This window comes from Pistacia vera, unplaced genomic scaffold, assembly GCF_008641045.1.
Source record: "Pistacia vera cultivar Batoury unplaced genomic scaffold, PisVer_v2 Contig804, whole genome shotgun sequence".
Lineage (NCBI taxonomy): Eukaryota > Viridiplantae > Streptophyta > Magnoliopsida > Sapindales > Anacardiaceae > Pistacia > Pistacia vera.
The window spans coordinates 595,248-620,161 of record NW_022196673.1 but is presented as its reverse complement, the minus strand read 5'-3'; the positions used below and the strand labels follow the sequence as shown (position 1 = coordinate 620,161).

At 34.7% G+C, this 24,914-nt stretch overlaps 4 protein-coding genes and 1 non-coding gene across 7 annotated transcripts; 2 read left to right on the top strand and 3 right to left on the bottom strand.

Moving 5' to 3' along the window:
* The first annotated feature begins 1,543 nt into the window (after nucleotides 1-1,543).
* On the top strand, nucleotides 1,544-4,486 carry LOC116117333. Of its 3 annotated transcripts, none has more exons than XM_031403378.1 (4): nucleotides 1,544-1,641; nucleotides 2,774-3,035; nucleotides 4,106-4,251; nucleotides 4,358-4,486. In XM_031403378.1, the coding sequence occupies exons 2-3, from the start codon at nucleotides 2,777-2,779 to the stop codon at nucleotides 4,138-4,140; spliced, it is 294 nt and encodes a 97-aa protein (XP_031259238.1). In that variant the 5' UTR covers nucleotides 1,544-1,641; nucleotides 2,774-2,776; the 3' UTR covers nucleotides 4,141-4,251; nucleotides 4,358-4,486. The 3 variants fall into 3 exon arrangements, with proteins under 3 accessions (XP_031259238.1, XP_031259236.1, XP_031259235.1); XM_031403376.1 differs by having other exon boundaries at nucleotides 1,589-1,761; nucleotides 2,753-3,035; XM_031403375.1 differs by having other exon boundaries at nucleotides 1,593-1,761.
* Nucleotides 4,487-6,098: 1,612 nt separating this feature from the next.
* Nucleotides 6,099-8,309, top strand: LOC116117319 (LEAF RUST 10 DISEASE-RESISTANCE LOCUS RECEPTOR-LIKE PROTEIN KINASE-like 1.5). Its single transcript, XM_031403355.1, has one exon. The coding sequence runs from the start codon at nucleotides 6,102-6,104 to the stop codon at nucleotides 8,055-8,057; it is 1,956 nt and encodes a 651-aa protein (XP_031259215.1). The 5' UTR covers nucleotides 6,099-6,101; the 3' UTR covers nucleotides 8,058-8,309.
* A 212-nt stretch (nucleotides 8,310-8,521) lies between these two features.
* LOC116117332 (tetratricopeptide repeat protein 38) lies at nucleotides 8,522-13,513 on the bottom strand. Its single transcript, XM_031403374.1, has 14 exons — nucleotides 13,179-13,513; nucleotides 12,922-13,074; nucleotides 12,671-12,769; nucleotides 12,106-12,207; nucleotides 11,722-11,865; nucleotides 11,296-11,390; nucleotides 11,074-11,203; nucleotides 10,901-11,005; nucleotides 9,923-10,029; nucleotides 9,796-9,847; nucleotides 9,313-9,402; nucleotides 9,132-9,216; nucleotides 8,995-9,059; nucleotides 8,522-8,914 (listed from the first exon to the last, which is right to left on the bottom strand). Exons 1-14 carry the CDS (start codon nucleotides 13,266-13,268, stop codon nucleotides 8,828-8,830), a joined length of 1,404 nt encoding a protein of 467 aa, XP_031259234.1. The 5' UTR covers nucleotides 13,269-13,513; the 3' UTR covers nucleotides 8,522-8,827.
* An 8,148-nt stretch (nucleotides 13,514-21,661) lies between these two features.
* LOC116117334 (glutathione S-transferase U17-like) lies at nucleotides 21,662-22,921 on the bottom strand. The gene is made up of 2 exons (XM_031403379.1): nucleotides 22,553-22,921; nucleotides 21,662-22,449 (listed from the first exon to the last, which is right to left on the bottom strand). The coding sequence occupies exons 1-2, from the start codon at nucleotides 22,868-22,870 to the stop codon at nucleotides 22,078-22,080; spliced, it is 690 nt and encodes a 229-aa protein (XP_031259239.1). The 5' UTR covers nucleotides 22,871-22,921; the 3' UTR covers nucleotides 21,662-22,077.
* Nucleotides 22,922-24,126: 1,205 nt separating this feature from the next.
* Nucleotides 24,127-24,197, bottom strand: TRNAG-GCC. The gene has a single exon. It is a non-coding gene; the product is annotated as a tRNA-Gly (tRNA).
* Nucleotides 24,198-24,914: the final 717 nt, after the last annotated feature.

Sequence of the window (24,914 nt, the reverse complement as noted above, 5' to 3'; positions counted from 1 at the left end):
AATAATAAGATAACAGTGGACGTAGATTCAAGTTCTAACTTGCCGAACCACTTTAAAAATCTCTCTATCATTTACTTTATTGCATATCCACTGTTAGTTATCCATAATTACGTGCACATCCATTCCGGTTCCAACAGGGTCAATCGGAATTCTCTGGTTGGTATAGATTTATGTATCAACAATAATATATGATTTAATTAAACAAAATTTAAATAACACCATACATACTTCCCCATGATTAAATATTACTATACATAAAATATCAAATATATCCTTCATCCGTCTTATTTTAAGGGTGGGTTAATTATGGGGATGTAGATGCTTTGTTTTCAGACAATCATCCTCCATTGTAGTCGACCAAAACTACAAGGGTGGGTTTCGTTTCGTTCACTGTTGTTTGTTGTCTTGTTCGATATCTGTCGTAGAAGAGGACTAGAGCGACTCGATTGAAGTTTGATTTTAGAAGTCGACACCGTTCAAACTCAGGTTTCCACTTTCTTTGAAATTGTCTATTCTTTTTCTGAGACAATTTTGTTTTATTTATTTATTTATATGATTATGTCCTATGATAATGCATGTTGAAGAAATCTAGAACGTTTTATTGATTTTTAAATATGAAATTGAATTCTGCGGGTGATGCTATGAATAATCTAAACCTTGTATCATTTCTTGGTAAGTTACAAATTTCATGACAACTTGGTGTTTGACTTGTCAACTTTTCAATTCGTAGGTCAAGAGGTAGACATCCCTAGTCCTACCTACTGGGCCTTTAGGGCTAAGTTTATAAGTTCTGATGAGTCCACTGGTGAGTAGTTAACCCCATAAAATTTTCGTGTTGTTTGCTAATTTAACGAGTAACAGTATTTTATTGATTCCTCACTATCAAATTCAACCTAACCAACATACGGACAGCCCCAGCCTCTCACTAACTAAATACTAAGCTGCGCGGAACTCACCGTTTTCACAAATATTTGATACAACAACGATTTAGTTAGTGGGGGTGGGGCATTGGTCATAACTCATAACCAATATTCTTCTTATACTCATAGAGTGAGAAAGTGAACGTTGATCTAAATAATGTTAGAAGGATATATAATTAACGATAATCCATTACGGATGACCTAAAACAGTAAAATAAACTATTTTAAAGATTGTCGTTCGTGCTTTTAGTCACATCCATGTAAGTGGAAATAATAAATACTTGATCTGGTTTTTAGGATATTATATTATTGGAATTTGGTTTACTATTACTAATGGGCCACGGATGGGATAAGAGCAAAAAAAAAAAAAAAAAAAAAAAATTTAATATGATCTCTTATGTTCGGTTATTTTTTATGGTAAAAGAGTAAAATGATGATCTAATATGATCTCTCGAATTTGAGTCCTTACAGTTGTCTACAATTGCTAATATGGGTGATCATTAGGTTTCTTATTCGACCAGTAATTCTAAAGTCACGAAGGATTAATTGATGGATACACAAACGGACCCGAACACTCTTATTAAAAAAAATAAAAAAAAATAAATAACCTATACCGTTTTCATTGCAAATATACTACCCTGAAAATTACATATGGCCCCTGACTTATTTTTAATACATTGCGAAGCCAAACAATACTTCTTCTAGTGTCACCGGACCAACTGTAAGTTTCTTTATACTTACTATTCTAGGTTTTCCGCGCGCCGAAGAAGGAGTAATCTCAGTATTTACAAGTTCTTTGATTTGCTTTTTCAACTACATACCACACATAACACAACGAATTGTAAGTTTCTTTATACTTACTATTCTAGGTTTTTTGGGTAACCAAATGGAAATTTATATGGGAGTTTCGGAAACATTCCCTTTTTTAAATTAAATTTTGGTTATGATGATCATGTATGCTTGATATGGGATTGTCGATTGTCGATTTATTGCTGTTAACAGGATTGTATTGTATTGGTTGGATTGATAATCAATTGTGTTTAGAATTGAAGTGTTCTGTTATGCATATTAAGTGTTTGATAAATGGCTGGTTATGATGATCATGTATGCTTGATATGGTATTGAGGATTGTCGATTTATTGCTGTTAACAGGATTGTCTTTTATTGGTTGGATTTATAATCAATTGTGTTTATAATTGCAGTGTTCTGTTATGCATATTAAGTGTTTGATAAATGGCACTGGTGGTATTGTATAGCATTAGAGTTTTGATTTTTGTAATGCAGATTGCAAAAACAAAAAGAAACTTGATTGAATGTAATAATTTGTTGGGTTTTTGGTTATGCGCTATTCTTTATTTATTTTAGTTAAAATCACTGTTGGTTAAATTTTGTGAGTCGGGCTTTTTGGCTGAATTAAACTATTCAATTCTTTTCTATTTTATTTTTTCTCTTTTTAAAATGCATGTTAATCAAGCATAGATAATGTGAAGCTCATAGTTAATGAATGAATTACCATCTAAAGAGACGCACCAGCTAAGGTTCCTTTGTTCAAGCTCTTTAGATAATAGAGATGTGGATCAATTATTTGTCTGAAACTTCTACAAGGATTCAAAAAACTGGCTTCTCTTAAGATGATCTGTTTTTGTTTCTGAAACTTGGCTTTCGATTGATACCTATTATTGAGCATTCAACTTGCCTGCTTCTATGTGAGTGTTTTGTATATGTGAGTTTCGACATAGCATTGAAATTTGTGGTGTTGTTGGTATCATATTTCTAACATTGTTTGATATTTTGGATCCCGTTATAAACAATCTATAGCTTTCTACTCACAGAATTGAGCTGTAAATTGTAAGGTAATGGGAAGTGAAGAGCCGAAAGATCCATTGAAAGGAGTTGACTGGAAAGCCATTGGCACTGAATTGCAGAAGGATCCAAGTGCAGGTGTTAAGCCAGTAGTAAAGAAACGGCTTCCAAAAAAGGTTAGGCAAATTCCAGAGTATTATTTCCTTCCTCGTAGATCTCTACCCTCTGCCATAGCATTCTATGGATCATGCATTGCTGGTGGAATTGGTGCTGGGATGTTGCTGGAGATCTGGATAAAAAAGAAAGTTAAAGGTATTCCCTGGATTTCTATGTTCTTTTTCATTTCTTTTTAGGGTAGATTAGACCCTTCCTTCTCTAAAGCGTTTGTGAATACTTGTACTCACTACAATGTAAAACAAAAGCCTCAAGGCAGAAGCCTTTCAGGTATGTGTATTTGAAGGTGTCCTCTATCTTGAAAATGATTTCTAGAATTTTTATAGCATACTATTTCAGTCATATGAAGGGAAGTATAAAGAGTTAGGACTACATCGCTTATTATATACATTTTATTAACAAAGTTATAATAATGAAAGTGAGCCATTCATTTGAGAAAAGTGTTGCATATAACAAGATGGATAAGAATTTTTAATGTTTATGCATACCCAGTTAGGAATCTGAAGATGCTTGACTAGGCAACTTACTAACTTTTAGATATGGAAAAATGATCATATAATGGTCTGTTTTGTTGTGGCAATTTCATGAGGCACCCATCCCAGATTTATTGGGATTGAGATGTTCCAGGATGTTTTGCTAGAAAATGGTGTGCCTTTGTCACTGGGCTCATTCATTAAATTGCTAATCAGAACATTCACAATAAACATTGAATTTGAAAAGAAAAAGAGATGAGAGAAGTAATTTTTTAAGCATCCCCATTTAATAAGATTTGTTGTTTATTTCTTCCATCTATAACAAAGGAGGCAATGCCTATTACAAGAGTGCTGATAACAAAAAATGCCAATCATTTCCTTTTATTGTTGAACATTATTCATATCATATATATGAGCAGTTGTAGCCATATTGTAATCTGGGAATGACAATCTTTATAAATCATGCAAGTATTTTTCTTTTCTCTCTTTGGCCTTTGAGAATCTTGGAATTTATTTCAATGATGTTGAAAATTGATGACTTGTTTGAGACTGATTTCAGTTTGTTTTGGCGCGTGAAGTGCTTGAAAGTAATGGAAATATCTCTTTAAACAATTATTAGTTCTAATGGCATGACCAAAAACTTGTTGGTATTTGGAAGTATTTGTCTTAACCTTTTTATGTATTTGTCTTCCAAAATTTACTTATTGCTAACATATATTGGCTATCTTATTTCAGAGGATGGAGGTGTTATATGGGAGTTTGACAAATAGAGTGCAAATGGCATAGGAGGATTTATCCACCTGGTAGTAGTTTACTTTTCTTCGTTCTCTTTCTTTCTTAGGGTTGCATAATGATGCTGGAAAATAAACTAGAAGGGTGTAATGGTATGAGTTTTAACTTCGAATTCACATTGCAAGCATTTTTCGTAGGATCTGTTCAAAAAGCTCTTAACTCTGATTAAGTTCATTGTTATCATATGAATTTGAAATCCAAAGTGAAGGATATTTTGATTGCCCCGTGTAATTTTCTGTGTGCGTATGTTGGACAAAAGAATATGAATTAGCTGTCAGTCTTTGTGGCTCTTATTCAACTAAATGATCAGTAGCTGTTAATTTATTATCACTTGTAAGGTTTTTTATATCAATAATGTTAAGTCCATAATTTTCTTTCATAACCTCTGACATGATAGTTTGTTATTGGTTAGCTTGCAAAGTAAGTGAGACCTATTTTACGAGTTGACCAATAACGAGCTATTACAGTGGGGTTTGTGTGAAAAAGTTGTGAGAGTCGTTGTGAACCTAACATTACTTTTTTTTTTTTTTTTTTTTTTAATTTTCAAATACTGAGTTTATTAGATAAATGTTTTGAATGTTCAAAACCAAATCCATCACTGGTTAAGATGCAGAGGATTGATTGAGATGGTCAACTTTTCGTCCCTACTAGGCCTCACGGCTAAGTTGAAAAGTTGTGATGAGCACATGAGGCGGTAATATTCTGTACCAGTACTACTGCTCAACTATTAACCCTCTTGGAATGACATCTTGGTATAGTTTGGTTGATGGGAATATGGTAAGATTAATTTATTCTCCACCAACCAATAGATTTAATTATATGTTATGTGGGGACATGACTAGAAGAAGAAGGTCTTTTCGACTATGAGTATAGACTATGGAATGTACTATATGAAAGCCCATTACCAGAACACTGAAATCTACACAAGAAGCCCAAGAACATCATTTATTATTTTAATTTGCCTTGTCCCACCCCACCAGATGTGTTTTAAAATTAAAACTGCAAACAGAAAATAATAATAAACATGATATTAGGAGATTTCATGGTACTTCCACCTTTTCACATTATTTCAAACCAAAAGAAAAGCTGTGCCTGTGATAGTGGGCGTGGAGCTCTAGCGTCTTCTTAAATATTGTTAGTCGTATAAGGCAGGCGAGCAGGCCTAACACTGTACAGAGTACACTTACCTATTCAAAACCGTAATTATAGTTTTACCAGAATGCAGACAAGGACGCTCTCATCTCATTCTTCATCTTCAATGTATATCTCTGAAAGAATCCGTATAATTAGGGGGAAATAAAATAAAATTGGAGATGTAATTAAGCATAATTATCAGGTTCTGTTGTTGACACCACAGCCTTTAAAAAACACTTTTATTTTGAATATAAAATAAAATAAAAAAAGCGCCAAGTAGAAGATGAAATCAGAAGAATTTGAAGAAACAATGCCGGGAATTCACGAGAAGAAAAGAGCATTCAGAATTGACCAACCACAATGAAGCCGACGGCCCAGATCCAATCCAAAGTCATTAAACATCTACCTACCGTAAAGTTTTCAGTGACCCAAGTACGAAAGCTATGTAAATTCAAAAAGCAAACCATTTTATATATAATAATAAAGCAAGGGCCGATATTTTCCACACTTCCCCGGCCCCTAAGTCTTCTTCTTTGGCTACACCCTTTTCGAGTATTTTTGTCTTCACTCCACCTCATTTCACGTGACCCCGCTAGTGTTGTTATTTTTTTTTTTTTTGACCTTTAGTTTTAGCTTCCGATAACCAAAGCCCTCCTTTGCCTTTTCTTCTCTCTGTTCCAATAACCTAGGCAACACATTTCCCTTCACACACTCCAGATCAAGATTCAATATCACATCTTTACTCTTTTACCTTTCATGTCAACATATATTTTTATTTTTATTTTTATTTAATTTCTTTCTCTCCATGTGTTCCTTAAGCTCTTGTTGTTTTCATCATCTTCTCATTGTTATTACCTTAACATTTTTCTGGGTTTTCACTAATTCTAGAGCTGCTCAGTCATGTTCTTCACAGAAAGAAACTACTTCTGGATCTGCATGTCCGCCTTTTACTTCAACTCCTCCATTTCCTTTCTCTTCTTCACCTGGTTGTGGCCATCCTTCATTTCAGATTAATTGTTCATCTTCTTCTTCACACGCTATTATCTCTATTAATAGCCTTAATTTTTCTCTCCTTCATTACGAACCCAACTCCACCTCTCTCTCTCTCTCTCCACAACCCATAAAATCTCCTAATGCTTGTCCTTCTTTGCACTTGCTTGCCGTACCGGACCATTCCATCAACTTCTCCGGCTCTCCCTTTCGAGTCTCCGACGCTTCTTGCTCTCGCCTCTCTGTTCTTCGTGCTTGTTCCCCTCCAAATCTTCCCAACTGTAGCCATTGTCCCTTTGAATGCAAGCTCATCAAGAACCCGGCGAAGCTCGTCCATGACTGTGAATCTACACACCATGTTGATCTTTCATCTGAGCAGGGTTGCCAAAGTGACGTCTTGGATTTTCTTGATAATTTCTTGATATCGGCGGGTATCCAAGTTGAGTATGATGAAGCTCAAGACTCTTACTTTTCGAGCTGCAAATCTTGCCATGCTCAGAACGGTGTTTGTGGCTTCAACTCTTCACACCCCAACAAGCCATTTATATGTTTCCACTCCAAATCTAGCGTATCAGCTCCTTGGATCCATGAAACCAACCTGAATCGTATCGCTATCTTGAGTATCATCTTCTCATTAACATGTTTGCTACTTGCATTTTCAGTTGGCATAGCTATTTTTAGGTCTAGACAGTTCAAATCAGCCTCAGATGAAGATCCAACAATTCTCTTTCTTCACCGTCACCGCTCAGCTAGTCTCCTCCCTCCTGTCTTCACCTACGAAGAACTCGAATTTTCAACTAATAAGTTCGACCCAAAGCGCAAAATCGGTGATGGAGGGTTTGGTTCAGTCTACTTAGGTCAACTCTTCGATGGCCGAATCGTTGCAGTAAAATATCTACACTGTAAACAACACCACAGCACACCATCTTCTACCAAAGCCTTCTCTACCAAATCTTTCTGCAATGAAATCTTGATTTTGTCCTCCATTGATCACCCAAATCTCGTCAAACTTCACGGGTACTGCAGCGACCCTAGAGGCTTACTTCTAGTGTATGAATATATCACTAATGGAACTCTTGCAGACCATCTTCATGGATCAAATAGCCTGTATCGTAAAGGGTCTTTGACGTGGCAAGTGAGACTTGACATTGCTCTGCAAACGGCTTTAGCTCTCGAGTACTTGCATTTCTCAGTTGTGCCGCCAATTGTACACAGAGATATCACGACGTCAAATATTTTTGTTGAGAAAGACATGAGAATCAAGGTTGGAGATTTCGGGTTGTCAAGGCTTATGGTTCTTCCTGAGACGACGTCGTCGTCAAGTTCTGGGTTTGTGTGTACAGGACCTCAGGGGACGCCCGGGTATTTAGACCCGGACTATCACCGGTCTTTCCGGTTGACTGAAAAGAGTGACGTGTACAGTTTCGGTGTGGTGCTGTTGGAGTTGATATCTGGGTTGAAAGCAGTGGATCAGAGTAGAGATAAGCGTGAGGTGGCATTGGCTGATTTAGTGGTGTCGAAGATCCAACTGGGTATGCTCCATCAGGTGGTGGACCCGGTTTTGGTGGATGATGAGGAGGCAATGGAGGGTGTTGATGCGGCAGCTGAACTGGCGTTCCGGTGCGTGGCGGCGGACAAAGATGACCGTCCGGATGCAAAGGAAATAGTGGAGGAGCTGAAAAGAATCAGAAACAGCCGTACACGTGGGCTTCCTGGGTCGAATTCGAATGCAAGTGACGTGTCAACATTGAACGGAGTTGATTTGATGTGATTCGTGAATGTTGTCCACCTGCAAATGCACATGTGCGGAGTGGGGTTTGACTGAGTTGTCAATACATTCTCAGTTGCACTATATATTTTTACTTTTGTGATTTGTATAGACAATAAATTATTAGTTGATACTATTCTCATCATCACTACTTGGTAAATGATTCGTACTATCTTTTGTAAGTGATTTTAGCTGCAATCGCTGTATAATGCACATTCTATGAGCCTAAATCATTAATGGTCTTCTTTAAATTCATTGATAAATGCCTTTTACGTGAGCTTTATCCACTTCCAACTACCCAAAAACTTGATACACATCTCTTTCTTTACTGGGAAATGGTCCCTGGGAACCAATGCTGCAAGTCTGATAGGGCCTTTTTAATACATACCCTTTTTGGGAAGGTTGTCTACTTGTTTCTTCTTTTCTTATCCATAACAATTATACATTAAATTTGGGTGACTCGATAGTTAATGAACAAAATGAGATTTTGAGCTCTTGACTTCGAGTTTTCAATATACTAACAGGGATGATCATTTAAACTTTTATCCACTGATGGTTTTAAAGCCTCGAGGATTAGTTAAAATGTCTTATCCAAAAAAACAATTATACAATGATACAATTCCATTAAGCTCCAAGTAGCAATTATACAAATCATATTACACTATACGTAATGGAGCTTAAACACTGGAAAAATAGCTATGTACCACATTTATTTAATAATTTTTGTGGTAGAATAGGGTGAACGACAGTTCAACCTCTGTATTCGTGTTGGGCTACTTGAAATACGCAGCTTCTAATGCCTTGGCTTTTTCTCCAGCAATTGCTGCTTTATGATTGTTCGTCATCTGATAAGCTCTTTCCTAAAACAAAGATGCAATCATCTACATTAAACTGTGACACACATAAAAAAAAAAAGTAATATACGCAAGCAGAGCTATACCAGAAGACGCCACGTGAAAGGAGCCCCTTCTCTCTTCTTGATCCGTTTCTCAATTACTTCTATGGCTGCAATTCAAACATGCGGTCAGAAGAGAACTACTGAGAAGTTAGAATATATATCGAGTAGGTTTAATATACCTTTGGCAGCTTGTCCAGTATTTAGCAACATAATGTACCAGACTTCATTAAATACGTCTAGCTGCTCATCGGATGCTCCAATCATCTGAGCATAAAGAAGTAAACTTAGTAATTTCGGTTTTAAATGTTTCAAAACAGAAACAAGAATCCAGACACAGATTTCGTTACTCACTAATAATACCTTACAAAAATTGGCATCAAAATCTGGACCAAGCAAATCCAATGCTTTTTGGTCATTACCCCTTCCGTATTCGTATAGGGCTTCTGCAAGCTGTGTAAAGCAAAATAGGTTAACTAAGGCTTCTGCAAGCTGTGTAAAGCAAAATAGGATAACTAAGGCCTAAAGCATTGACAATACTCACAGTAGGAGCATCACGGTATTACAAGAGCTAAGATGCAAAGCCGGAGGCAGGATGTTAATATTTTTGTATCCATCTTTTAGTAATAACATTACCACAAAATCTTTGTTAAGCTAATAACTAACAGTATTCCTAGTTCTCCAATGAAAATGTCAACACCTCTAGCCTTCCATAACAAGAAACAGCTAAAGTGTGTTGTGACCAAGATTCTCAAGGCAGCTTTTACATGATATCAGAGCACGAGTGAAGAAGGCGAGACACAAAGTTTATGGTAAGCGGCAAAAGAAGAGAAAATCATAATAAACCTGTAATCCTATCTGCATTATTTGTTGCTTCTTCTTGATCATCATAGAAAATCTGCAAAGAAAAATAATTGAAATGAATAAATGCTGGCTGCACATAAAATATGCAAGGGAAGTATATTCTTCTAACCTTGACTTCAGGCCTTTGAGTAAATCTTCTGCTTTAGAAAGTTCTCCAGTAAAAGCTAATGCCCATAATATCAACAGATCGAAATGCCACTCTAAATACCAGTTGCCCTAGTTCACATGTAGAAAATCCAGAATATTGTAGAATGCAAAAAAATAATAAAATAAAATAAAAAATTGGTGAAGTGGCATATACATGTGGTTAATAGTGAAAAAAATGGAAAAAACATCATTTGAAACAATCTGCATAAGAAGAATGTGCTCCATTTCAAGTTTATATTATCCTAGCATGCAATCTAACAAGCAAAATGTTTCCTTTCACAGATCACGACCATATGCATTCTCCCAAATTACACAGATAAATTATTTTAAAATTTTCCTCCTATTTGATCTACATAAAGAGGAAAACTACAATGAGATGAACTGCAACACTCACTTCGTGAGACTAGGTACCTGCCATTCCAGCAAAACGTACACTCGCTAGAAGAGGACAGGATCATAATCTACAGAATCCACATCATAACTGGTTATGAGCTTTATGTAACTTGGTAATTAAAGGCAAGCTAACAAGGACAATATGCATTATTATTCACGCTTTCACACTGTCTCTTAACTATGTGTATTTATAATTATTCAAACACACACATGTTCATAGAAATGTGATTTCATACTGATGTAACTATGGTGAACAAAATAGATACTAGATGTTTAAAACAAAAAAGAGGTTCTCGAAGTAAAAACATTCAACATGGTCCAAAAATGAGTAAAAATGTGCAAAATCTATATTAAAAAAAAAATAAAAATCATAAAGATAAACTTGCTCTGGTAAGCAGTATATAAATAAAAAGAAGCCACAATAATCATAATATATCTTCTAACCTCAATTTCTTAGAACATCTGTAACTCGAATGAATTAAACACTTTCTCAAGACAAGTTAGTTACACCTATCAAAAACTAAAAAATTTTGGGTGGTCTACTCACTTTATCTTTTACACGACCTGCTAACATCTTCAGACGGTCCCCAAAGATGTCAAGTTTGCCTCGTACATGAACCCGCAACAACAAACCTAAAGCATTAAGGTACACCTAAATACAGAAGACATGAGGACTCACAATAAAAAATCTTCATCATATTTTTGAACAAAAACACATACCTCTGGAGGCATTGCATCAATTCGATCCAACTCCTTCCAGATATGATTGTCATAAACCTCTAGGACTTTACTCATTGGAGAATGACCTTCCAAGTAACAAAGGGACACATGCCACCAATTGTGTGTATACCTAAATATTTAAACGATTCACACACAAAATCATAAAAACAAAAAGGTAACCAAAATATGGATAAAAACAGTTTAATGAATTAATATACATACATGAAAGATAAGCAAGAACTCCATGTTGATGAGCATTCTTCCATGAAACGTACTGCTTCTTGGAAACGACATTCATATTGAAGAACATGACACAACTGCATGCAAATCCACTCACTATGAATACCATTGGATGATCGTAACAGCAGCTTCTTGTCTTAATAAATTAGAATGATAAAAGACACATTCTTTAATCAGGTCCACTGTGGAAACTCAGATGTATTGATGATCAATTATTTTTCATAATTCTAAAGCTGCAGTGGTCAGAGCTAATAAATAAGGACAAACTTCAGAAAGCTTCTAAGAAGTGTAAGATTCATAAATTCAAAATCTAAACTAGAATAAGATAATTTACAAAACTTAAGGTGAAATTTTAGAAACATGGTAAAGTTATCTTTCTTAAAGAAGAAAACAATAATGACAACTCACAGCATGTTGCACCCAGAAGTCTTGCTTGTTGATCTCAAATCCCTTTTTTGCAGCTTCCTCAGCATCTGCAATTCGTCCCAGCTCTAGTAAAGGAAAAGCAAGCATACCATATACATACTCTTCTAGTTGATTATAGGGTAGAACCTATAAAATTTCAAATCAATAGAACCCAGTGAGACAACACAACTCAAGAGTGGTTTTCATAAATAACTGTTGTTTTGGAAGCATATATCTTCTTACCATATAATATTTAAAATATAGGTCTGTTAATCCTTTAATTTAATACAAATAAGAAGTTGCTATTGGAATGATTTAATAATCATTCATTTTTGCACTTTATTTAAAGAACCATGAGCATAATTCACTAAGCGAATAGCAGAGCACCTGTTCAACAATGGCCAAAGACAGATCAGGCCGACCCATGTAGAAGCACAGCACTTGGACCCTTTTCAGAGAAACCAGATCTCTTGGGAAAATTTTTAGTAGCTGCAAAAGACATAAATTTCATTTGCAATGAACAAAGAATCTGAAAAATACATCAAGATAGAAACTCAACTGAACTGTCTCGAGAAAACATGCAAAATTCATACTTCACTTCATAAATAAGAATATTGTGAGCTTTAAATAAAAAATAGGAGAGAAAGTTGTAAAATCTGCAAGTTACATGTGCTTCACATGAAAAATATTTCAACTATATGGTCCCTTTGTTAATATAATACTTTCAACTCAAAAATCATTCCAAATTTGGTAATCATAGAATGGTAGCAAAATTAAATCAATGTTTTAAGCCATAACAAGATATCTACATCATGCAATTATTATGCAACAATAACTAAGTGCTTTTGTGACAAACAAAATTCATAGCCTAGTCATTTAATTCGAAGATTTTGAAAGTTTTATACATTATAAGACAATTAAGAAGATAGGTGAATTTTAAACTCTTCCCCACCTTAAAGTGCAAGTCAACAGCTACATCATCGTCTCTGTCCTTAGAAATCAAATAACAGACAGCTTCAAATACCGCCTTCTCGTATGAGGTGGCTCCTTCCTGTTAAGTATTAACCACAAAATTCAACCATAAAAAAAAGAAAGTAGAAATCAAATGGACTATTCCTACGTTGAGCCGTCTGAATTGATTCTTTTTCATGATAATTAAAAAAAAAAAAAACCCGAAATTAAATGAAAAAAAAAAAAACTTACGAGACGAGACTCGGCTGCGTGAATATAAGCAGAAGCTTTAGAAGGATTGTTGGAAGCCATAAAATGAGCAGCCAAAATGTTGGCCAAAACGCAATCTTTATCATGTTCTGCCGCTTCCAATATTGCACGCCTCTTTCTCCCATAACTAAGAACCTTCATACATCAACAAACCGAAAAACACTATTAATCGTATTTTCAGAGGCCCAAAAACAAATCCATAAACATAAATAAAAACAAAAACAAAAACAAAAACCAACCTGATGATAGTACGCGTTGATGGCAGAAACGCAAGAATCAGAACGAGTCTTGACTTCGTAACCCCATTTGTCTAATTTCACCCCTTCCATTTGGCTCGTCTATTCCTTCCTCTACAGTACGGGGGGCAGGAATAACAAGATTAAGATAAAAGATGAATTAGTGGAGTTGTGACTGGCAAAAGGGAAGTGTATCGGGGAGTCCAACGGCCAACAGGTGTTGGGTTGAGTTCAGTGGTCTTTGTCAGTTTTATCAGTCTTGAGTACTTGTTCTTAGACAAGCACAAGGGCATCGTTTTCGTCAAGTTTCTTGTTAATTGATGATTTTGAGATTTGGCGTCAGATCAATCAATTGCTTGTCTTATTAGTCGGCTTTTGTAATGTTAAAGACAAGTGTTTTGTCAATAATGAATTTTGATTAAAACATGCATTAATTCTTACCATGTAAAATTAATTTGGATTAAACATTACATAAATTCTTGACAAATCTGAGACTAATGGAGGCTCGGGGAATTTTTTCATACAAGTTAAAGTTAAATAAGTAATGTTTTATAGGTCAGAATAATACTAGGTCCACAACCCAATCTTACAACTTTCTCTCACAACCTCCTACATGACAGTTCGCAAATAAGTCTCGCCTATTTGTTATGGGTCTCACCTATTCTTTCGCAAACTAACCAATTGTGAGCTGTTACGTTAAGAGTTGTGAGAGAAAATTGTGGACTTAACATTACTGTTTAGACAATTGTCAATAACCTTATCCCCATGTTGGTATCTGTTATATGGTAAATTCACCACACAATAAAATCTCGACACATCTCCTATGACTAAGCAATTGGTGTATAAACTCCTGCCACGTGTCCCACGACCATGCAAGTGTTTGGGTCACATGTTATACCAAGAAAGGATGGCTTCTTATATAAGACTGAAAGGATTTGCTTCAACATTAAGACTCATGACTTAAATCACCATTGAGGTCGTGTGGCATCTTATGAGAGGATTGCTTCGCTATTAAGTCTCCAATCAGAGTGGTTTGTCAGGCCGCGTGTCATACAGTAAGAAGGTTGCTTCATGAGCAAGACCACCAATACAACAGTATAAATAGCAGTTATCTCTTTTCATAATAGATATCTTCTATAAACACATCAATAAGATAAAAGTGGTCGTGGGAATTGTGCCTTGCATTTGAACCGATTTAAGAACTGCTCTTGTCAATTCTTTAATTTACTTTCACGCATTATTTCCATTATCACCTATGTGTTCAATATTATATTTCACGGTCTCACACAAACCCTTTGTGTGAACTCCCCAAGAAGGCTTGTGTAATCTCGTTGGTGCGAAATATCGCAACAACAATATCTTATGTTTTATTAAAGTTTCGGGATTGATGTGTCAAAGGAATATTTAATTGGACATTGACACAATTTACCTTTATTTGTAGTAAACAAACTTTTTTTGGGTTATTATTAATTAGGGGGATACTATTTTGAAAAGCTAATGGAAAAAAGAACTCAAGTTTCATTTGTATCAACAAACACCTTTATGAATTAAATGACACTTCTTAATAAAAATATATCAGCTTTTTAATAAAAATATGAAAAAATGTTTGTTTATTAATGATAAGTGTCCATTGATTGATAAATGTGTCCGTTTATTGATACAAATGAAACTTGTATCATTTTTCTTTCAGTTTTTTAAGAATGTGTCTTCTAATTGATAATAAAGATAATTTTTCAATGTTGTACTTTAATTAATTAGTATATAGTATTATTATTATTATTTGTTTTCCTAGTTGGTTTTACATAGGACTGTTACACGAATCGAGTTGCTAGTGAGCCAACTCGATTCGGCTCGACAAGAAGAGCTCGGCTTGGCTTGATTCATGAAGTATATGCAAGCCAAGTTCGAACATTGCTTGGCTTGACTTGATAGCTTGCAAGCCGATTCTGTCTCGAGATAGAGAGGGTAACGCAGAGGGTTTTCAATCTATAGGGGGTAAATAAAATTTGCAGTTATTAAGCATAATAGTTTAAAATTTCACAAATTCCCCCCATTGTAAAAAACTAAAACACGGTTTTAACCCCTAAATCCCTAAATTGAAAAAAGAACCCTACCAAAAATTGACAATCCCGATCAACCTTCGCCATTGTTGTTGCCCACAGTTGCCATCTTCCATTATTATAGCCACCGGTGTCACCTGTTTCACAGTTCACCTTCATCATCCTCGTTTTGCCATTTTTGTCAGCCAGGCTAAGCTCTCTTCATCACAATCTGCTTCTCCTCCTACCCAAGATCTTGCCCATTGTCATGTTGTCTTCTCGCCGTCACAGTAACTCTGTCAGGTATTTTTTTGACCAATTTTCTTCTTTGCTTTCCCAACAAAAATACCTGTATGGAAATATGAATGATTGAAATGTGAAATTTGTGATGTTGAAAAATGCCAATGTTGTGCACTGTGCTGTAACTGCTATTGCGTTTGTGTTCACTGTTGAGGAAGTGTTTGTGTTATGTAAGTGTAATGTTTGTGTTGTGTAACTGTAAGGTGTTTGTGCTATGGTCCTATGGAGTGTTTGTGGTATGTAAATGTAAGGTGTTTGTTCTGTGTAAGTGTAAGGTGTTTGTGCTATGTTGTGCTGTTTAGGAAATTATTTGGGTGTGTTGAGATGATTGAATGAGGAGTAAATGAGTAATGACACATTCACTTTATATTAAATGCAGTATAGGCTTTAAATGAATGTACGTGTTATGTAACTAATGTTCAAAAATGAAAATGTTTTGGGATGTAGCTGTTGCGTTTGTGTTGACTTTTGAGGAAAAGATTGAAATGTGTAACGTGTTTGTGATGTGGAGTGTGGACTGTGCTGTTTAGAATGGTATTCGGGTGTGTTAAGAATGAGGAGTGATGAACTTTATATTAAATGCTACACGGCTGGAATGAACTTTATATTAAATGCAGGATTTGTTTTTACTTTAAATTACTTTATATTAAATGTAGCTAACCCCTTTGTTTTTATTTTGTATTATAGGTTTGGAAATGGTCGACAGTACCTCAAGCAGCCCTATAGAGCAAAATACAATTATGATTACACCGGGCAATAAACGTGCCTTGAATGAGACCACTACAAATACGGAACACAGTGTTAATAGCCCAGATAATGGTAGGCAAAATGAGAATCCAATTTAAAGGATTTAAAGAACTAAAACATCAGTTGTTTGGACAGAGTGTAAGAAGGTGGTTCTCCTAGGGGTACAAAAAAAGACAGAGTGTATTCATTGCAAAGCCAAGCTGCCTATTAATGCCACCAAAAGCATCACCTAGTTTAATAGACATTTGAAATAGTGTTCAAAGAGAATAGCTTCCATGAGGCAATAACACATTACTTTTCCTATTGTCGGTTCTGATGTTGGAACTTCTGTTTTGCTTGCATTAAGTGGAAAGTTCGACATGATGAAGACGAGGGAACTTATTGCCATTGGGTGCTTATGCATGAGCATCCATTTTGAGTTGTGGAGGAAGAGGGCTTGAACAATATAATGAAGTATGAGATTCCTGAATGGAGTTCGGTTTCCCGCCATACTTGCAAAAATGATTGTATGAAAGTATATGAGAGTGAGAAAGTGAAGTTGAAGACGTTGTTGAAGAATGTGACTAAGATTAGTTTGACTATGGATTTTTGGAAGTTCGGCAATCAGAAGATGGAGTATATGGTGCTCACTGGGCATTGGATAAATGGTACATGGAGGATGAATAGACGTGTCCTCAACTTTGTGCATTTACCTCCTCCCCGTACCAGTGTTGCAATTGTTAACTCCATTTCCAAGTGCCTTATGGAATAGGGGATTGAAAATAAGTTTACACTATCTTAGTGGATAACACTTTAAGTAATGACATTGTAAGCAGTATTTTTGAGGGAAAATTTTGAAGTTATGGGGAATTTGATTTGTGGAAGTAAATTGTTTTATGTTAGATGTTGTGCTCATATCTTGAACCTCATTGTTTAAGATGAACTTTATCAGATTAGGCATATCATCAACGACATCCATGAGAGCATCTTGTACATCAATACTTCAGAGAGTAGGATTAGGGTTTTTATTGAGATTGTGCAACAACTTAAATTGTCATTTCACAAGCTTATTCTGCATTGTAAAACAAGATGGAATTCGATGTATGAAATGTTGGCAACAATAATTAAGTTTAAAACCAGGTTGAAAGAAAAGGATTCAAGTTATCATTACTGTCCACAGGACGAGGACTGGGAGAAAGTGGAGAAAGTGTGTGACATTTTAGTGGTACAACCAATCTCATTAGTGGGAGTGATTATCTGACATCTAATTTATTTTTAAAGGAGGCATGTTTAGTGAAAATGATGTTGGATAGTACGAGTGAAGACGAAGATGAGTTCATTAGAAACATGGTGAGGAAGATGAATGAGAAGTTCGATAAATATTGGAGGGAATGTAATGTGCTAATGTCTATGGCTCCTGTATTGGATACTCGATTGAAAATGAGGATAATTCAGTGGGCCTTCCCCAAGATGTATTATGAGTTAGAAGCTCGTGCAAATACTGTAACTGTTCGGGATGTACTGTATGAGCTATATGGAGAGTATGTTAAAGTTAATAAAGCTTCTCCTATTTCTCGCGGGCCTCCAATAGTAGGGGATGGAATTGGAGCCGTTGGTGAGGAGGCAACGGCTCCGGGAGCCACGAGTTGGGATGATTTTAGCAATTTTTTGGATGTGGTGGAGACTATTGAGCCAACTAAGTCTGAGCTAGACTGTTATTTGGGAGAGGGGTGTCATAAGTGCGTAAGGGATCGTGAGGCATTCGATGCTTTACAATGGTGGAAGACAAATTCAACCAAGTACCCTATATTGTCTATGTTTGTTCGTGAGTTACTAGCCATCCGATCACTAGGGTTGCTTCAGAGTCTGCATTCAGTGTTAGGAGTATGGTTATTGACAGTTATTGAGCTTCTTTGTCTCCGGACACGGTGGAAATGCTCTTATGTGGATGTAATTGGTGTCGATCTTTGAATGGAGTGAAGAAAGGGTCCAAAGTAAGTTCCATTGATTATATTTTTAGTGTAATACAATATTTATAGTTACTTTATATTAATGTAAACATAATTTTTATTACTTATTTCATTTCAAAAAGAGCAAGACCACTTGGAGATTGTTCTTCATATCCCGTCAATTGACGAGAATCATTAGATTGTTTGATTCTCCCACATGTCATTGGTTGTGGTAGCAAGATTGTGCAAGTTTGACTTAATTGATTTTTTGTTTGGGTTCGCATATTCATCTTTATGTACTTATGTACTTATGTCCTTAAGTGATTATTTATTTATTTTTATTTTTATTTTTGTAGGAGTAGGGCAAGAATGGTTTTGGAATGTAGCTGCCCAACATGCAACCATTTTTTGGATGAAACATTATATTATGATGTTTGTGATTAAATTTGTATATAGTCCCTTTTTTGTTCTGATGAAAGATGAATTAAGTAAAGTAAACCAAATAAAAACTTTAGTTCACTTCACTTAATTTGTTGAAATAGATTGACTATGGTATTTTGTATATAGTATGATGAAATGATCACAAGTGGAGATTCAGTTGTTTACCAAATACATGCATGTTTACTTGTGTTTGTCAAATATTGTGTGCCTTTGTGGCATCAAAATGGAATATACTATACATGCATGTCCCCAACATTTTTTTTTATGTTTAATTTATAAAGAGATTTAGTTGTTGTTTTAATGTATATGATAGAAAATTGATTCAATACCATGAAAAAACTAGGTCTGATCCGAAAAAAAAATTGGATGTTTTAGTACCGGCTCGCAAGCCAAGCTCGATTGCCCTATATCCCTTAACGAGTTCGAGCCGAGCCAGCAATCAGTGGCTCGACTCGGCTTGGCTCAACTTGAACTTGTTTAACACTTTCCCCCTCACAAGCCGAGCTCCTTTAGCCAAATACTCGGCTCGTTAACATCCCTAGTATTATATATATATGCATGCTGGAGCGGTGTGGAGAAGGCAAATTAGGCAATTACAGCACATGGAGGGCGCAAATTAGCCACATGCAAGGTAGTTTAAACTTTAAAGCCAATTGATACAAATAACAAGTGAAGTTAAACTTTTCATGAACTCATTTTAATTTATGCTTCTTCACAATGAATTGAGTCAAATAGGGGTGAGCACAGGTAGCAGGTAGAACCGAAACTTGTGGGTATAATCGGAATCGAAACCTACCCAAAACAGACACTGTGCGGGTAGGTTCCTGTTCCATTTTTTTGAAACCGACACTGTGTGGTTTTGGTTCTGATTCTTACATGTGGAGGAACCGGAACCAGAACCTTGAAAAAAGAACCTGCAGTGGGTACCCGGCTTGGAACCTAGGCTGAAAAAATATCTGTGAAGAATAGGGGGTCTATTGTAATTTTACATATAAAAAATTTAAAATGGAAAAAAGTTAAATTTTTACAATAACCTAATTAAATAAATATACAATTATACTTATTACATATAAACTACTTCATTTAAAAAAATTTAATATATTAATATTAAAGTTTTGATTAATTAAGTATATAATTGGAATTAGTACCAACTAAAAGTGTTTTAATATTATTAAAAGAATTATTTTTGAATAAAATAGTATATTTGATTGAATAATAATATAATATTTAGTTATTTACTTTAATTATCAAGTTCTAAGTACGTATATATATGTAGTAAATTAGTAATTAATTAATTATATATGATAAATTGATAAACATTAATACATTACTAGTTAAATGATTACTTAATCAATTATAACATTACATTATAGTTAAATGATTACTTAATTAATTATAACATTTCATGATAAACATTAGTACAATACTTAATTAAATTATTAGAAATTTAATTAATTATAATATTACATTAAAAATTTATAGTATGATTACTTAATTTATTATAACATTACATTATAGTATGATCACATAATTAATTATAACATTACATAATTAAATGATTACTTAATTAATTATGAGATTATATTATGAACATTCCATGATTACTACATTAACACAATACTTAATTAAATGATTAAAAATTTAATTAATTATAACATTACATTGATTACTTAATTAATTATAACATTACGTTATAAACAAATGATTACTTAATTAATTATAACATTTCATTATAAACATCAGTACAATACTTAATTAAATGATTGGAAATTTAATTAATTAAAACCTTACATTATAATTAAATAATTACTTAATTAATTATAACATTACATTATGTTACAATCACTTAATTAATTATAACATTACACAGTTAAATGATTACTTAATTAATTATAAATTTATAACATTACATTATAAACATTAATAATTTATTATATTACTACATTATTTAATTAAATGATTAAAAATTTAATTAATTATAATATTAAATTATAGATTTATAGTATGATTATTTAATTAATTGTTTGTGCTTTGGATTTGATTGAGGAATTTTATGTGAATTGTGATGAATTGATTGAATTCAAGTGTTGTCTATAAATTAGAGGGTTTATGAGTCACATTGAACACAAATGAATGAATAATCAAAATTTGTTAGGGGTGAATTTATAAACATTTAAGTATTTTTGTCATTTTTTAAACTAATAAGGGGGTAATTAATTTTTTATAGGGTATCTAGGAAAGGAACCAGAACCTACATTTTAGGTTTCGATTCCTTGAATTTAAGAATCTGCATTGTGTGATTCTGATTCTAATTCTTTTTTTAGGGAATCTGCACTATGCGGTTCCAATTCTCCTAAAAAATACAAATACCCAAAACTGCTCACTCCTAGGGTCAAAGTAGGTTTAATTAATATGTAAACCACATCTTACTTTGAATCCTCAAAATTAATTATCTTATAATAGATGCCTCATAGAGCTCCATTGTATCCACTATCCATTATCATTAAGTGACACCTGGGTGAGGAGGGGTGCTCAGTCATGGTTTTCAATACTCAAGGGGTCTTGTAAGAATATATTAAACCTCAGGGGAGGTTGGGTTGTCGCCCTTTTGGTCAAATATCTTTCATTTCATCAATTTATTACTCTTTACGATGAGATTTTCTAATCCTGCAACAACCTCGAGAAAAGCCGACTAAATAAACATAAAGGACAGGATTGGGAAGATTTTATTGGAAGTCAAACTTGTATGACTTAATATGCAATCCAAGCTGTAGGTCAATGCGATATTTTGCGTGCTTGCTTAAATAGTGGACATTTGGGATTTGATGAGCAGGGTTCAGCTACCACACTGGCTAAGTGGTGGGTAGGAAGGGCCGCTCAAATGTTGTTTTCCGGATAATCCAATCCTTATAATTCAATGCCATAAATTTTCTGATAGTGGAATATACATAGGCATGGGCTTGTCTTAGTTTCTGTGACTGTCTACAAATCAAATTACAAGATTGAGGACAAGATTAAACAAGAGAATCACTAAAAAAAAGTGCCCAATTGGATACGAAGTCTGCTTGATGAGCATCTAGTTCAGAAACTAACTAGATAAGGATTATTTGGTACGCATATTAATGGAGAATATCAGAGACTGATGAGAAACTAATTCATATGAACCAATTGTCCCAACTTTAATAAAAGCATCTGCATTTGATTAGAACTCCTAATCTCTGCCTGTTTTATGTAGTTAAACTTTTCCAAATGGAACCAAGAGAGAGTCTTGAGGAGAGGAGAGTTTTCCCTGCAACCAAACACAAAAGTGACCAAAAGAAATTACTTGTAAGTTCCACAATACATACTTAATTTTAAGATTATTTCTCAAGAAAGTCAAAACAACATTATTTCTCTTGAGCACACAACTAGTTCTAGCCTCTCCAATAATTTAATCTCAGAATGAAATTATTTTGGAGGGGCAGGTTTGAACTTGGCAAGAAGCTTAGCAAATTCAGCGAGCTTCTCAGTTTCAGGCATGACATCCTTAACAGCAGGATCAGCGCAAAAGCTCACAGCCCATTTGGCCAAATGAGGAGTCCTGGCTTCATCAAGAAGCTTCATCCCACTCGTCTTCTCTGTCACTCTCAGCCACGCCAGGAAACAACCGAATGCAATGTCAAGGTACCCAATTTTGTCCCCTCCAAAGAAAGGCTTCCCTTTGCTCAACTTCACATAAGCGTCCTCCATCAAATTCAAACCTTCCACAAATTGGTCGACTGCAGCTTTTTTGGCTTCCTCTCCTTGGGCACTCGCCATTCCTCTCATGGAAGGAAACCACTGGACAAATAATTATACATTAAACATTCTTATATGAATTTCCCATTGAATTTTTACAACAAAACAAAGAACTAAAGTAAAATAACAAACCAAAAGTAGGTACCTTCTCATCAAGATAGGCGGCCCAAAATCGGGCGACGGCACGATCGTAGGGATCAGATGGAAGAATGGAGGGACCAGAGGACCAAACCTCATCGACGTAGTGAACAATAATGAGAGATTCACAAACAGGTTTATCCTGATGTATGAGAACAGGAATTTTCTTATGAATTGGGTTTGATTTGAGAAGAAGTTCACTTTTGGATCCAAGTGTCTCCTCCAAGAACTCATAGTCCACAGACTTGATGTTGAGGGCGATTCTTGCCCTCATCACAAATGGGCTCGGCCATGCACCCAGAACCTTCACGTCACTTTTCGCCATTGCCTTTAATCTCAATGTAATAGTCTTTATGCTCTGTTTATGGGAGCTCTGTGTCTATATATACAAGGAATATCGACCTGTATTAAAATAGGTAAGTTATTTTGGAAGCATTATGTTTACTCACCAGTTACTAATAATTTTACTATTTTTATTAAAATTATATATAATATCTGTATTATGGTATCCATATCATACATTATATTTACAAAAGTACTATTTTGAAAGAATACGAACCATTCCTTTTACTGAGCTTAAAGTTTGGTGTGGAGAGTTAGGTTGGAGCAAGGCGTGGGAAGGATTCAACGGTGAGTGTGAACACTGGAAGAATATTGAGGGAGAGGTCGGTTGTAGTCATTAATTCACATTTAATGTGACTTGCCGTAGACGTTGACAAATTCAAGTTAGATTCTCAAAAGTCGGAAGCTAATTAACAGAAATTGGAAGAGACCTTTTTCGGCTCCGCGAATCTTCTGGATCTGAATTGGTTTGCTTTGGTAGAAACCGACTATAGAGTGAAGACATATCAAAATTTGTGGTTTCAGGAAAACCACGTTCCCGCCACAGCATTAAACCACGTTGACAAAATAAAATTTGTATACAAGGAAGTAGGTGTATGTTTCAAAAATATCTTCAATTCCACCTTAAAATTTGTAAACAATTTCACCAATTTAATCTCAAAAATATATATTAACTTTTTAATATCGTTAACAGATTTTAGATGTTAGATTGATTAAATTTAGGGAGTTACATGTTTAAAACTAGCCGATGCTTCTTATAAAAAGGTCAAACACACAAGGGTTAGGTAACAATTTAAAAACCTTTTAAGTGTTCACTGAAAAAGACTGACATAGGTGTTTACTAAAAAAAAAAACCCTCCCCTGGATACCGTTTTCTAATAGAATTAGTTAGAAAGAACTAAATTATATTTAATTTGCGTATATTATAAAGTAGCTCCTCTGAGGTTTACGTCTGAGGCATTAACTTTCCTCAACAACCTCCCCTGGACACCGTTTTCTAATAGAATATTCTACTTACAAATGTGAAAAATCAATAACACCCAAAGTGAAAGATATATTTGATCCTTATAGTTTCTATTATCTTAATATAGGACATTTTTTTTCAAAAACTAGTTCCGGTGTTATATATATGGGTGTGTTACTACAATTCCAATTTCTCTACACATTTTAATAGGCATATTTTTTTAAAAAAGAATTTTCAATACATTAATTTTTAAAAAAGAATAAGGAAAAGAAAAATGCACCAGCCGGGAATCGAACCCGGGTCTGTACCGTGGCAGGGTACTATTCTACCACTAGACCACTGGTGCTGCTTCTTCATGCAACGTTCTAAATTTTTAATTAAGTAGTATAAATTTATAAAGTGAAACAGAGATTGCTTTGGTTTATTTAACCAGGGCAGGGTTGAAAGGAGAGGCAACGAATAGTGATGGCAATGGGCCGGGCCGGGACCGGGTACCTCTTGGCCCAGGCCAAGCCCGACCTCATGACACAGGCCCAAGCCCGACCCGAGCCCGCTACGGGGATGATAGGCAAAGCCCAAGCCCGGCCCGACGGGTTTTTTATAACCATAGGCCCGGCCCAAGCCCGCCTTTTTTAATAATGTTTATTTTTAAATATTAATAAATTTCAATTTTTTTTTTTTTAATTTTAGAAATAGTTTTTAAATATTAATTGAAGCTATTTCCGCAAATAATTTAAACAATAATTAAGCAATTAAAACTCCATAATATTTGATTATACTAACTTTTCAGCTGTGCATAATATGTTATGGTGAAATCCACTTTTATAAGTTGAACCAAACCCATCTAACTCATTTAAAGGCAATTTTAACATGTTAAACCTTCAATATGGGATAAAAATTGAGGTTAGGGTTTGGGAAAAATAGATATATATAGGATAATATTGTAATTAAATATATAGTATAAGGGTAAATTAGTAAAATTAATACTAAAATTTTTGGGGATGGGCCGGGCCGGGCCGGTATATATATATATATATATATAGGATAATATTGTAATTAAATA